This window comes from Zingiber officinale, chromosome 8B (genome assembly GCF_018446385.1).
Source record: "Zingiber officinale cultivar Zhangliang chromosome 8B, Zo_v1.1, whole genome shotgun sequence".
Lineage (NCBI taxonomy): Eukaryota > Viridiplantae > Streptophyta > Magnoliopsida > Zingiberales > Zingiberaceae > Zingiber > Zingiber officinale.
The window spans coordinates 198,746-212,873 of NC_056001.1; the positions used below are offsets into that span (position 1 = coordinate 198,746).

Consider the following 14,128-nt stretch of genomic DNA (forward strand, 5'->3'; position numbering starts at 1 on the left):
CGAGCAGGTGTGAGCCCGCCACATGCGCACGTGCGCAATGGGCAGCGTTGGATCGAATGGATCAGTAGATTCAGATCCGATGGCTGATGACAATAGGCGAGATCTGAGGATCACAACTCTTCAGATCTGATGGGTAAGATTAAAGTGGGATATGTGAATGGTTATAACTCTTCAGAATGGACGATCCAGATCGATCCAGCCCAAATTCAACCTCTTCATTTGGTATAAATAGAACTCTCCAGATGCTGAAAAATTAATTTCGAATAATCGAATTCATTTATTCTACTCTCTCCGGTCTCGAAATTCGGAGTGCTATGATTCCGAGACGTTCGTCGTTGTATCTTGGGAACGAATTGCTGCTATCCGTTAGCACCGTAGCGAAGTAATACGATCAATATCAATTTGCGCACTCCGAGAGATACCGGACTCAACAAAAGTGTTATTGCCTTGTTACACAAATATTATTTATTTAATTTCCTCTCACGGCCTGGCCACGCCTCACCTCACCTCACCTCGTGGCTCTTGCTATATGAGAAACATTATAAGTTCCCTACGGCCACGCCACATATAGCTACGCTCACAGCCGACACCACCACCAAAATCCACACCTAAACCCAAATCAAGCTTCGTCTTCCAACAAGCAATTAACATGGGAAGAGCGCCGTGCTGCGACAATGCCAACGTCAAGAAAGGCCCCTGGTCGCCGGAGGAGGACGCCAAGCTCATTTCCTACATCCACCAACACGGCACCGGCGGTAACTGGATCGCCCTCCCCCACAAGATCGGTACAAAATTATAATTATATCAATTAATCACATCCCTGCTTTATTCTAAAATAATTAACTAATTAATAATAATGCCCCGGCCGGTCCTATTATATTATTCAATATATATAATCGATCGAACTCATTTACTTGATCGATTCACTAGCTAGGCCTGAAACGTTGCGGCAAGAGCTGCCGCCTCCGATGGCTCAACTACCTCCGCCCCGACATCAAGCACGGCGCCTTCTCCGACGAGGAAGACCGAATCATTCTCGACTTGTACATGGCCATCGGTAGCAGGCAAGTAATTAATCAACCAATTAAACGCACGTACGTCCAATGTTAATTCCTTGCACTAATTAATCATTCTAGCTAGCTACTTGCCTTCCTGAATTATATAAGGTGGTCTATAATTGCCTCCCAATTGCCCGGTCGGACCGACAACAACGTCAAGAACTACTGGAACACCCGGCTCAAGAAGAAGCTCTTCGGCAAGACGCCAAGAGAGCCCGCCGGTGCTGGCCGCGGCCGGAGCAAAGAAGCTAATATTAAGGCTGCTGACGGGGATGAGGCTTCTAATTCCGTTATTGCAGTTTATCCCAGCTGCAGCGACTGGACGCAGACGCAACCGGGTAATCCACTGTCGTTGTCGACCCAGATTGGACCGGGTCCATCTACGATTTCCCAGCAACAATTGTTTGATGAACCGGCCGGAATTGGCTCGTCCGGTTCTGGTTCCTCGCAGGAAAATTTAAATTTGCACGGTGGTGACTTCTCGTCGACCGAGCTCGATGAGATTCTGATCCGGTTCGGCCAGGGAATAGATGGCCCGTACGACGTCAAGAGCAGCGTAACTAGTAATCTTAATCAGATGGAGAACTTGAACTGGATCGACGATCTGGATGTGTCTTGGCTTGTTATTGATTAGTGGTTGTGATTTGAGTTTAGGCATGCACTCCATGTAGATTTAATTATATTTGTTGTATTTATCGGTCGAGAGATGTGTCACTGTATTTCTTTTTCTTTTTCTTCAACCAATTAATTGTCTAATAATTGAACAACCCATCAATTATGTGGTCATTAATTAAATGAGATTTTGATTTATCTATGGCATCAAATTTGCCAGTTAATCTGAGAATAAGTATTGTTATTTTAGCTTCTTTCATCAACAATCGCAGAAATAGTCTTGATATGAATTAAAGAACGAATTAATTATGAAAGCGATGAGAAAATAATTTGAAGGCTGTTAAAAGTGGATCCGAATATTCCTGCTGCATCAGGCAAACACGCGCGCGCGCGCGCGCACACAATGTGAAGCCTTAAAACAATTGACATCATGTGCCCTCGAACCAGCCCTTCTGCTAAATAAATCATGGGATATATGCGAATACAGTCCAAGAATCGGAAGAATCTGAACTATCCTTGTTATAAGCAAATTCGTGCAATATCAAAGGATTCACGATGCTTAATTAATTGCATGGAATAGACAGTCACCAGCAGACACTTTGTCGTCAGCTCTTGGCATCAACCATCCACACTCCTAATAATTAGCACCTAATGGTCATTATTTAATCCTTGCTTTGATTTGATGATTCTAGTCCAAGGAGAAGTTGTCCGCAATGCCTCTGCTTGAGTTGTCAAAGGAAGTAAGACAATGATTTTAACTTAAAATTGGAGAGGTAGTGCGCAAGACGGGTGGTGATGTGGTTGAAATTGGCAAAAGACTTCGTAGAAAAGAGAAAGATGATGAATGGAACAGGAAAAGAATTTTGAGTATCTTTCTCTTCTCTTCACATACTCAAGAGAATAGATAGAACGTCAGTATCCAAAAATCAAGGAAGGGGTCCCTGATGAAGGTCCTCTGACGCTCAAGTCAGTATGATGTCCGAGCGAACAAATGGAGAGAAGAATAGTAGAATGCGTGCACGTAAGTAAAACTGTTATAAAGCATGTGTACCTTGCCAACAGAGAGAACTCCCCTTTATATACCACCTCTCATAACCTCCACAATCATGAGGTGGTAGACAATATGAGAGGTTGTCGAGTATGAGGAGACATACAGCCTGAGTGATGTACAGTAACCATCTGAGGAATCTTTCGTTATCCATATGTACACCTTTTTTTATCTTTTATAACTTACGTCATTAATGAGACAATTAAAGGAATATACTGTCATAAGTTGTCGGCTAATGAGAAGTGTAATCTCGTCGAAAAAGGTTCTAGTGAATGCTCATATTGTAAGCACTCTGTGGTAGTTTTAATGTGATCAACTAAGTCAAGTTAGGTCATATTGTGATTTGATCCTTATGTCTGAGTGTGCAGGAACTTAGGAGCACAAGAAGTCAAGCGAAAGACACAACTAGCGAGAAGAAAGGTACAGGAGAGAGTTTACAGGCTCGATGCGTCTGAGTGACGAGTTACTGTGAAAGAGTACGCTAGCAGACGAGAAGGGAGTGCACGGTGCTTTCGAGGGACAAGAAACCAGAGCGGAAGATTTTTGAGGAAAAGGTCGGAAAATAGGTTCGGATGAGCCATATTCCTAATGGCCGAAATCACCTAAGTAAACGGAGCCGGAACGGGAGGAAGATAGGATAGTCAACAAACATGTTGAATGTCCAGTCCAGACCCTTGGGGGCAGCCAAGGCACCCTAGGCTCGTGCCCTGGACGCAGGCTGAGTTAGCTTGGTCTGAGTGCCCGGACCTGGCCAGGCGCTCAGACCAGAAAAATCCTATCTTGGACAAGCCATTGCGATGTGGATAAAATTTTATCCATGTCCAGGCACCCGGAGCCATTCTAACTCACTGAGCAACTTGATCAGTAGGCAATAAATAGAGTTTTTGTCAAAGTTGTTGACACAACACACTTTGTACTCTAAGTTTTGTTCTGTTTTCACTTTCTGAGCATTATTATCTTGTATGAGACTTCTCCGCCTCCGACGTTTTGTTCGAGAAGGAGATTGTCTAGCTGAGCTTAATTTCCTTAGAGTAGCAATATAATCTCCTGATTGCCAACCAAGTAAATGATTTGTCTCGTACTAATTTTTGTTATTCTATTTATTCCTTTTAATTAAGTGTATAATTGTGAAGCCTGATTATTTGAGAAAGGTGTTTACTTGTTTTTTATTATGCAGGACAATTCGCCCCCCTACGCTGGCCGCAAGGGACCAACACATTATAATAGAGAAATATTCTTTGACAAACAGTTGTTATTCTGATAAGTTGTTGTGATTTTTTGATCATGTTATTTGTTGAGTGTAACTCCGCCCATGATGACCAGTCATGGCCGGTCCCAAGCCCGGATAAAGGAGGAGGGTTGCGTTAGGTTGTCAGCCAGCGTCAAACTATGGCAAATATTTCATGAATGAATCCATTAAACTATTGTGCTAATGCTAGGTTGTTCCCCGGAAGGAACGCGTTGCAGGGTCCGACTGTAACGTCTCGGCAAGGACCGCTACATCTCTAGAACTCGTGTGTAGTGATAAATATGCAAGAGTTCGCGTTACAGGGTCCGACTGTAACGTCTCAGCAAGGACTGCTACATCTCCATGAGAACTTGGGTGTAGTGTTAAATAGGCAAGAGTTCTCACACCATAGGTTAGATAAGAACAAATATGATAGGAAAACTAATAATCTAAGATTTGGAACATGGAACATAGGAACTCTCACTGGTAAATCAATGGAGGTAGTAGATATGATGATTAGGAGAAAAATTAATATTTTATGTGTACAAGAGACAAAATGGACAGGTGAGAAGGCAAAGATGATAGAGAACTCGGGTTTTAAGTTATGGTACACTGGAAAGAGTAAAGCAAGAAATGGAGTGGGTATTATTGTAGATAGTTTGTTAAAAGATGAAGTTGTAGGAGTAGTTAGAAAAGGGGATAGAATTATAACCCTTAAGATAATAGTGGCGAAAGAAACTATGAACATAATTAGCGTATATGCACCACAAGTAGGATTAGATGAAGCTACCAAATTAAGATTTTGGGAGGACTTAGATGAAATATTACAAAATATTCCACCAAATGAAAGGATTTTAATAGGAGGTGATTTAAATAGGCATGTCGGAGTGAAAAAAGAGGAATATGAGAGACTACATGGGAGTTATGGGTTTGGAACGAGGAATGAGGAAGGGAAAACTATATTAGATTTTGCGATAGCATATGACCTTATATTAGCTAATACGTTTTTTAAGAAAAGAGAAGAACACTTAGTCACATTCAAAAGTGGGAATAATAAATCGCAAATTGACTTTATTATGGTTAAGAAGAAGGATAGAAAGATTTGTAAAGATTGCAAAGTCATCCCTGGAGAAAGCTTAACTACCCAACATAGGGTAGTAGTGTTGGATATTCGCCTCAAACATAGTATCAATAGAAAGAAAATATATACAATTTCTAAAATTAAGTGGTGGAAGTTAAAGGATGGGAAGCAACATATATTTAAAGAGAAGGTAGAAGTACAAGCATTAGGTGAAATATACGATGACTCTAATACAACATGGGATAAAATGGTATCAAAGTTGAAAATAGTAGCTAAGAGTGTCCTCGGTGAGTCAAAGGGGCATGCACCGCTAAGTAAAGAATCTTGGTGGTAGAATGAGAAAGTACAAGAGAAAGTGAAGGAAAAACGAATAGCTTATAAGGAATTATATATTTGTAAGAACGAGGAAAATTTTAAAAAATATACAATAGCCAAGAAAGAAGTTAAGAAAGTAGTGAGTGAAGTAAAAAATGAAACTTTTGAACGGTTATATCAAAAATTGGATACAAAAGAAGGGGAAAGAGACATCTATAGAATAGCTAAAGTGAGAGAGAAAAACAAGAGATCTTAGCCAAATAAAATGTATTAAAGATGAATGTAATAGGGTATTAGTAAGCGATGGAGAAATAAAAGAGCGATGAAAGAGGTATTTTCATCAACTTTTTAATGAAAGTTTAGGAGACCAACTTAACTTAGGTAATTTAATTAGGTCAAATGAGAATCGAAATTTTAATTTTTATCGTAGAATTCAAACTTCAGAAGTAAAACAAGTTTTAAATGAGATGCACATTGGAAAAACCGTTGAACCAGATCATATTCCGATAGAGGTATGGAAGTGCTTAGGGAAACAATGTATTGAATGGCTTACAAAATTATTTAACATGATATTGAAAACGAAAAAAATGCCTGATCAATGGAGGATAAGTACTCTAGTTTCCTTATATAAGAATAAGGGAGACGTACAAAATTGCACAAACTATAGGGGTATTAAACTAATGAGTCATACTATGAAACTTTGGGAAAAAGTAATAGAAAAAAGATCAAGGAAGGAAACCATAGTGACAGAAAATCAATTTAGGTTCATGCCTGGAAGGTCAACAATAGAAGCTATACATCTTCTTAGACAATTAATTGAAAAATATCGGGAGCAAAAATAAGATCTACACATGGTATTCATTGACTTAGAAAAGGCATATGATAGAGTTCTAAGAGAAATTATATGGAGAATTTTAGAAAAGAGAGGTGTTAGCGTAACATATATTGAACTAATTAAGGATATGTATGAGGATGTAACGACCAGAGTAAAGACTTCAGACGGAGTAACTGAAGCATTTCCAATAAAGATAGGGTTACATCAAGGATCAGCTTTAAGTCCCTATCTTTTTACATTAATTATGGACGAACTCACTGCACACATTCAAGACACAGTACCGTGGTGCATGTTGTTTGCAGATGATATTATTTTGGTAGATGAGACACGTGAAGGAGTAAATGCTAAGCTAGAATCTTGGAGGGAAACACTAGAAGGGAAAGGTTTTAAGTTTAGTAGATTAAAGACGGAATATATGGAATTTAAGTTTAGCAATATTAGAAGTAATGAAACAATTGTTAAGATAGGAGAGGACGAGTTGTCTGGAACCGAGAGATTTAAATATTTAGGATCATTTTTACAAAATGATGGAGGGATTGAGAGAGATGTCTTACATAGAATACAAGCAGGATGGATGTGTGGACATACGAGGATGGACAAAATAATAAATGAGAGCATTAGAGAGAAAGTATGAGTTGCATCTATTGAGGAAAAACTCAGAGAGACACGTTTAAGATGGTACGGACATGTACTTAGACGACCAATAAATGCTCCAGTTAGGCGATGTGAAACTATGATAAACATGCATATAAAACGAGGAAGAGGAAGACCAAAAAAGACTTGGTTAGCAACAATAAAACAAGATAAAATTTATTTAAATATAGATGATGATATAATAGGAGATAGAGCTCAATGGCGTAAAAGGATTCATACAGCCGACCCCACCTAGTGGGAAAATGCTTGGTTGTTGTTGTTGTTGTTGTTATTTGTTGAGTGTATCCCGGCCGAGTCTTTAAACCAGCTGACTGTATAGTCATCCTTCCCTTAAGCCACTTGGTTATGTATTAGGTGTTGCTGAAGATCTGCTCTGGAAGTAATCTAAAGCAAAATCCCCTAGGTCCAGTTGGTTCTATGACTGACCATCCATATACTAGGATACTTGCCTCTTCAGAAATGGGGAACTGTGTCCTGAGAGATTTGATCGATACTTTAAGTCGATCGTCCATATGAGAGAAGACCTGCCTTGAGAGTGAGAACCTGATATCTGAAAATTCGGCCAAGTTTATAAGGAGAGTTATTTTATACTTATCTTCTGTATGTATAAGAGACGAGCATACAGAGCTGTATAAATTTAACCGAAGTTATTACTGACCAGCTATATGAAAGATGATTGCATGTAAGAAAACTCTTAGGGTGCGTTTGGTTCAAGTCATCATGTATAACCTTGGTTATGTGATTAATCACATAACCAAGGTTATAGGGAATAAAACATAACCAAATGTTGTTTAATTCAACTTAGGTAATGCAACAAAAACTTGTTTGTTTGAAGGTTTTAATGAATACCCTAGTTTAATATTTTACCGTATTACCCTCAGTTACAAAACCAACTATACATAATATTATTATTATTATTATTATTATTATTTATTTATTTATTTATTATTATTATTATTTATTTATTTATTTATTTTTAATGTTTTTTTACTTTTCTTTTTCCGGTATATTTTTTACTTTTTTATGTGTTTTTTATTTTTTAATGTTTTTATATTTTTTTATTATTTATATTTATTTTTTTTATTTTTTTACATTTTTTAAATTTTAATTTTTATTTATTTATTTTATTTTTTATTTTTAAAATTTTTAAAAAATTTTATATTTTTATAATTTTTTTTTAAATTTTTTAACTTTTTTATTTTTTATTTTTATTTTTTTTATTTTTTAAAATTATTTATTTTAAAAAATAAATTTTTAAATTTTTTAAAACATTTTTTTATTTTTTTACATTTTTTAATATTTTTTTTACATTTTTTCTCTTTTTTTCATATTTTTTCTTATCGAAGGGTATTTTTGGTAAAAAAAATTCGTTAACCCCGGAATTAACAAAAACCTTAGTTTTCTGAGGTTTTCCGATTCTGGACTGCATGACCCTTTTGCTGACGTGTTGGGCATGGAACATTACTTGGGAATCATCGAATACCTAAACCAAACAAGGTTTTTGTTGATAACCTTAGATGGATAACCAAGGTTATCAAGAATAAACCCGAACCAAACGCACCCTTAGGGTCGACCGACATTAGGGTCAACTAGTCATATGCTGAAAGATCTGTACTGAGTGGGAAGTTAGGTCCCCTTACTCCGACAGATAATATGCCTAGCCGGATTTATAATAAGTCAGATTTTCCTTAAATTCGGTCGACTATAGGTTGCTTGGATATATATTAGATATTTTAATACAGGAACGACTTATAGACCGATCGTTCTCATTATGAAGATCGAAGCATTGGATGAATAGTAAAATCCTATTGAGAATAACACGCCACCTGCCGCTTCTCCTTGATCTTGACTACCGCACTTAAACTGCTACGTCATATTTAGGTCTCTTCATAACATCCCGTATCTGATAGCAAAATTTTAATGCAGTTGTTTTGTTTACTTCACGTGGCAAAAAGGTGAAGCACTCATCCTAGGTGCTCCTCTAATCTGTCCAAAGGCATTTGAAAGGAGATTATTCTCTCATGATTCGATCCATATTTTCTTGTAACAATCTATCTTACCAACTCAGATTATGCCCGTGGAGCCCTTTACTTAATGATTTAATAGACTGTCATCAATTGCACGTTGATTTGCTTCCGATTGGATGGCAGGGAGGGGCGCTAATCGTGCCAAGGTAGATATCGACAGAGATGATGTCGTGTGAGGCATGAAAACAGACGAATGAGCAGAACAGGGGGATTGTTACGGTCACACTGGAAGTAACATCTCCCTAAAGGAAGAAGTAAAGGCTAAGTATACGATTTTGCTTGATTACGTTAAGAAAAGATTTGATGAGATGTTTAGCTCGACATGAGCTTCACGAGAGTGGTAAAAAAAAATATATGATTTAGAGGAGGTTGGATGGAATTGGTCATTGTCAAGTGAGTTGAGTAATTCTCAATATGAATGGCATCTGCGTCACTCTGCAAACTTTAGGACAAAAGCTTGCAATTAGTTCGAACTTCAAAATCCGATTCTATTTTAGTGGAAATTATTGCCATTTTGTATACATTTTATATTGATATTAACTCAATACTGCAAGCACCCGATTGGCACATGACGTTTATGGAACTTCTTTTAGAGTTGAATTAATTTATTCAGATTTTGACACTAAAAATACAAACAAAAAGGTGATTTCAGTTGAAAAAGACGCTGCAACAATTCTTTTCCAAAAGAGGGTTCTGAGACCTAGAAGACACTTTCAGAAAGGTGCAGAGCCTCGCCCAACAGGAATTCTGCCATAAACTAGTACTAAACGATGTAGTAGAGCCTTAGCGCAATTAATAAAACAATAGATAGCTTTTAACATCCAAAGCAGTAACTCAAGTAGCTATTCTACAAGTGCCAAAGCCTCGGCATAGCAAAATCCTTCCCCCTAGGAGAAGACCAGAGGCCAGATCCACGGGATCACCAATCTCGATCTATTACAAAGAAGTATGGTTACTAATACCTAAGGCACCCTTCACAATATCCCCTAAAAGTTGAATTACTAACGGAGTTTTAGGCATCTGTCCAAGCGGCAAACATTGCCATGTGCGGCAAGGGCAGTCCAGGCCTTAGCTGTGTTGACGGCATCCATGAATTCAATGTATGACCCACGAACTTTGGTGGAGTCTTGGCGAAGAGCAAGGAAACATCTGCCCTATCTGGATTTCCTTCTCGAGAGTTTCTCGAGCCCGTAACAAGTGGCATGGAGTTAAATCCTTGTCCGATGTTCAGATTGCCTGACTCATTGATACCTTGCGCTGAGCTATCCATGGCTCCGACTAGGCTGTGAAGGTTGTTAACAAAGGGTTCATTTTGGCATTCAGAAATGCTAGTTATGAGTTTCGGGTTTTGTTCTTCGAGGACTTGGGATGTCTGGTCGGAAGACTGACAGTGATAGAGGGTGGTTTTCCAATCAGAGCAACTTGTGTTGTTTTCTGCAGTAGAATCAAACTCTCGGTTGCTACTATGAGCTGATGGAGCAACACCATGGGCCTCTACGTTCTCGGTTCTTCTTGCGAGTTCGCCAGCTAGAAGAGTGCTACTCGCCATGATCTTCTCCACATCATATCTTGAAATGTTAAAGTTTGTGACAGCATTCAAGCTGCGGAACTTGATCGCAGCAATGTCATATGCTTCAGCCGCTTCCTCTTGAGTACCTAATTAATACACTTAAAGTGTGAAACAGTAGAATGCTTAAAAAAAGATGATCGAAGAGTTAAGTTCTAGGAGAAAGAATAGTAAGCATCAAAAGTAGCTTCTAATAATCATCCTCGCAACTTCGCGAATGCTTTCTATTATTTTGTTGCCACTTTACTTTTTCTTTTCAAAATAAAGGTGATGAGTGGGTCAAACGAAGACTTTAGGGTCCCTGAAATATCAGCCTTGTGAAAAGCACAACTATTTGCCAAAAAAGTCTTGCTCTAGCGAGCATGCTTGGCCCCAAAAGCACTCTCTCTCTGTTTTTTGTTCTTCAGAATTGTTAGGCAATCAACATGTCAAAGATTTAGCAGCAATATCATGATTGGAAGTTTGACTTGGAAAGTATTTGCATGGAATGGTTGCCACACTTGGATCAGAGCCATGCAAGAAGATGATAAACCAGCTGCAGCCCAAATTAAAAACTCACTGAAGGTTCCTAGATAAAGATCCTTATTTCCAGAGACCCTCCCGATCCTAGCTTGCCACCTTCCATGTTGGTGATGTCTGGAAATATATCACGAGTTGAATAAACATATATGCTAATGGACTATATATGAGTACTACTGAAAATTGACCTGGTGACTCCCCGGTATATCGATGCTCCACGCGAAAAGCCACTGCTCTTCCTGCGAATAAAAGAGATCGAGCACGTTGTAAATCATGAGCAACGCGTTAATTAAGTTCCATTTCGAATTAACCAACTGTGAAAAAGAAAAAGTATTTATGGTTTCGACCTTCTTAGATGAGCAACATATTCCTGCCTGCTCATGTTCTTCATTTCTTCAATTTCTTCATGGTAATCTTCCAGCTGCATGCACCAAACCATAAATAGTTATCACTCGATACATATTTTCAGACAAGTTAAATCTTTGACAGTTTACCGGGAAGTTGATATGAGTGTTTGTGCCCCAATACTTCAGAGCAGCCAAATCATAGGCTCTCGCAGCTTTCTCTTCCATGTCATACCCCCCTGTGATACAAAATGCTAAGATATCGTCTTGCATGCTGAAACAGGAAATGAATGCTAGAATTTGGATGAGTGACAGAATTAAGCATACCCAAGTAAACTGCTCCCGACCCAACAAGTTCATCATTATCATCCAATGCATACCCGGACAAGAAAACAATTAATTTAATAAGAAGAGAATTCGAAGTGTGAATGAATAATTACTTCAATAGTGATATATGGCTGTGTTTTATAATCTAACCTTGCCTTCCTTTCCTTGTTTGCCCTTCTTTTTTGCAACTATTGTCCCAGAGATGAGCTTCATATCTTCCAGTCCACCTGTGCCTGTAGCAAGTTCAACATTCTTTACTGGAAATGCTCTCGATCACCATAAAAAAGAACGGTGACACTAGACGGTATCGTATCATATGCAGCAACAAAAAGAATTTAAACAAAAAGAGAAAATAAAAAAAAGGGGAAATGTAGAACTTGTGCATGCAGTGACCTGGTGACACCCCTGTACTGAGACGTTCGCTGCCCAAATGTATCAATCGACTTGCGGTGATGAACAGGGTGCTTTTGACCTCCTCTCTTTTTGGTAGGGTCCAAGATCCCGTAGTCGGTGGCTTTGGCCGGACCAAAAGGCTGTGGAGCCGTGACACAGCTCGACTGCGAAACAGGGCTCATGGACAGGCTCAAGGACTGCAAATCCCCATTGCCCACGGAAGCAACCGGAACGACAGGAGCAGCCATCGGAACCTGATACGTCGTGTCATGGCTGGTGAGCGGAGCAAAGATGGCATCTTGGTAGTGGGGGAAGTGGTGATGGAGGATGTGCGAGGCTGAGGAAGTGAGAGAGTGTCTCAAGTCCAAGCTTAAGACCGTTGCTGCTTCCCGGTTGTGGGTCCCCAAGTTTGGACCACAGCCTAAGAAATCTTCCAATTTGGGAGATGGAGATGCCACCATTCCTACTCACACGAATGCCACAAGCCATGAAAAAGGAAGCATAAGTTTAAGATTCTTATGCGATCGAGCTGAATAAAAAAAGATGCTTATTTGACGATGAAATTTCGAGTTTTAAAACGAATTGAACCTTGTTGTTGGGATCTGCTGAGAGCTTCCATGAGGCAAAGCGAGGAGCCATTGGACTTGAGTAGTGGAATGGAGGAGACCTGAGAATAGTGGCGGTATCCTAATCCTCCTCCGCCCTCGCCGAGGCCATAGATGAAACTAGAGCCGGTCAATGGAGGAGCGACGAAGAAGGTGTCAGTAGAAGAGTGGGATCGGTGATCAGCTGCAGCGACCTCCATGTTCATATGAGGGGAGAGAGAGAAGCCCAACCAGGCATTATTGGTGCCGCTGTTTGCGTTGTTCATGGACTTCATCTTCTTCTGCGTATTGATCCAAAGGAGGGATTATTTTTAAAAAGCCCCAGGGTGAGGCAGTTCAATCATTGGGGAGGGCATGCACGGCGGGCGTAATCATCCTTCTGCCTTCTTCTTGCAATGAACCCATGATATCCACCATCACTGTGTCACCCAGACACCCACCCACCATTGCAATTTGGGTTTGTGTTCAAACTCTGAGCTACTAAGTTAAGCTCCATGCATGGCCAAGACCCAAGATATAAGCAAAGAGCTAGGAGGAATGTAAGGAGGCTTTCAAATAATCAAAAGAAGAGATCGGAAGAGGAAGCGGTCATTAACATTTCAACTCTTCGTTTGTTGTGTTGGTGTTTGAAAGAGAAATTGATTGAGGTGCAAATACTGCCCAGAGTTACATGTCTACAAAAGTCGTTCAATTAAGATTAATAAATTCTCATGATTTATTATTTTGGGTAATGTTAAATGGTTAGAATCTAGTTACCCAGAATATATACATGCATGTGTATGTAGGGACATTTTAGTAATATCATATATATATATATTAATTACATGTATATACATGCATGCATTATGATTGATAGATAAAAATTTCTAACGGATCAGATTCTGACCAACAAGACCTACTCTATTATTTTTCAACGTGTGTAAGGTCACGGACAGCAAAAGTGACTACTTTACGTTTTTTAACCATCACAGCAACAGAAAATCCCGGGACAATGGTGCAGCTTAGTTAATTGAGCATTTCAGGATTGAATCTATCTATGAATTTTTTCTAATGAAATGATGATTCTAAAACTGTTAACCGTTTGGATGGATCTTTATAAATACTTTTTTATTTTTCTTAATTATTCACCGATTGAATTCTATAAAAAAAATTTCAGTATAAATCAAGAGGCGTTCCTAATGCATGGTTTGCTAGCGCAGTATTAATCAACCGTCTATGCAAAAAAAAAATAATAATAAATCAATTTTTAAAAAATTAATACCCCGTTCCACCGCATCATAAATAAAATAAAATAATATAATATAATATATCAACTTGACACCTCGTCATAGTCGTCGTAGCACTAGAGAGGAGATCCTCTGGACCGCTTTTTACGGTCCAGAGGAGGCTCCCTTACCATGCATTGGTGGGGATGTATAGTCCCCACCTATTTTACATGTGGGTACTATGCATTCCCACTAATACATGATAAAAATGATTCAGAAGATCTACAATACCTACTCATCTTTGTGCAGC

At 38.9% G+C, this 14,128-nt stretch overlaps 2 protein-coding genes across 2 annotated transcripts; one reads left to right on the forward strand and one right to left on the reverse strand.

The window, feature by feature from the left end:
- The first annotated feature begins 649 nt into the window (after nucleotides 1-649).
- On the forward strand, nucleotides 650-1,692 carry LOC122015544 (transcription factor MYB87-like). Its single transcript, XM_042572501.1, has 3 exons — nucleotides 650-785; nucleotides 935-1,064; nucleotides 1,167-1,692. Exons 1-3 carry the CDS (start codon nucleotides 650-652, stop codon nucleotides 1,690-1,692), a joined length of 792 nt encoding a protein of 263 aa, XP_042428435.1.
- A 7,958-nt stretch (nucleotides 1,693-9,650) lies between these two features.
- LOC122017999 (AP2-like ethylene-responsive transcription factor CRL5) lies at nucleotides 9,651-13,082 on the reverse strand. The gene is made up of 9 exons (XM_042575733.1): nucleotides 12,597-13,082; nucleotides 12,009-12,471; nucleotides 11,766-11,848; nucleotides 11,616-11,624; nucleotides 11,439-11,527; nucleotides 11,292-11,365; nucleotides 11,133-11,183; nucleotides 10,985-11,061; nucleotides 9,651-10,514 (listed from the first exon to the last, which is right to left on the reverse strand). Exons 1-9 carry the CDS (start codon nucleotides 12,886-12,888, stop codon nucleotides 9,871-9,873), a joined length of 1,782 nt encoding a protein of 593 aa, XP_042431667.1. The 5' UTR covers nucleotides 12,889-13,082; the 3' UTR covers nucleotides 9,651-9,870.
- Nucleotides 13,083-14,128: the final 1,046 nt, after the last annotated feature.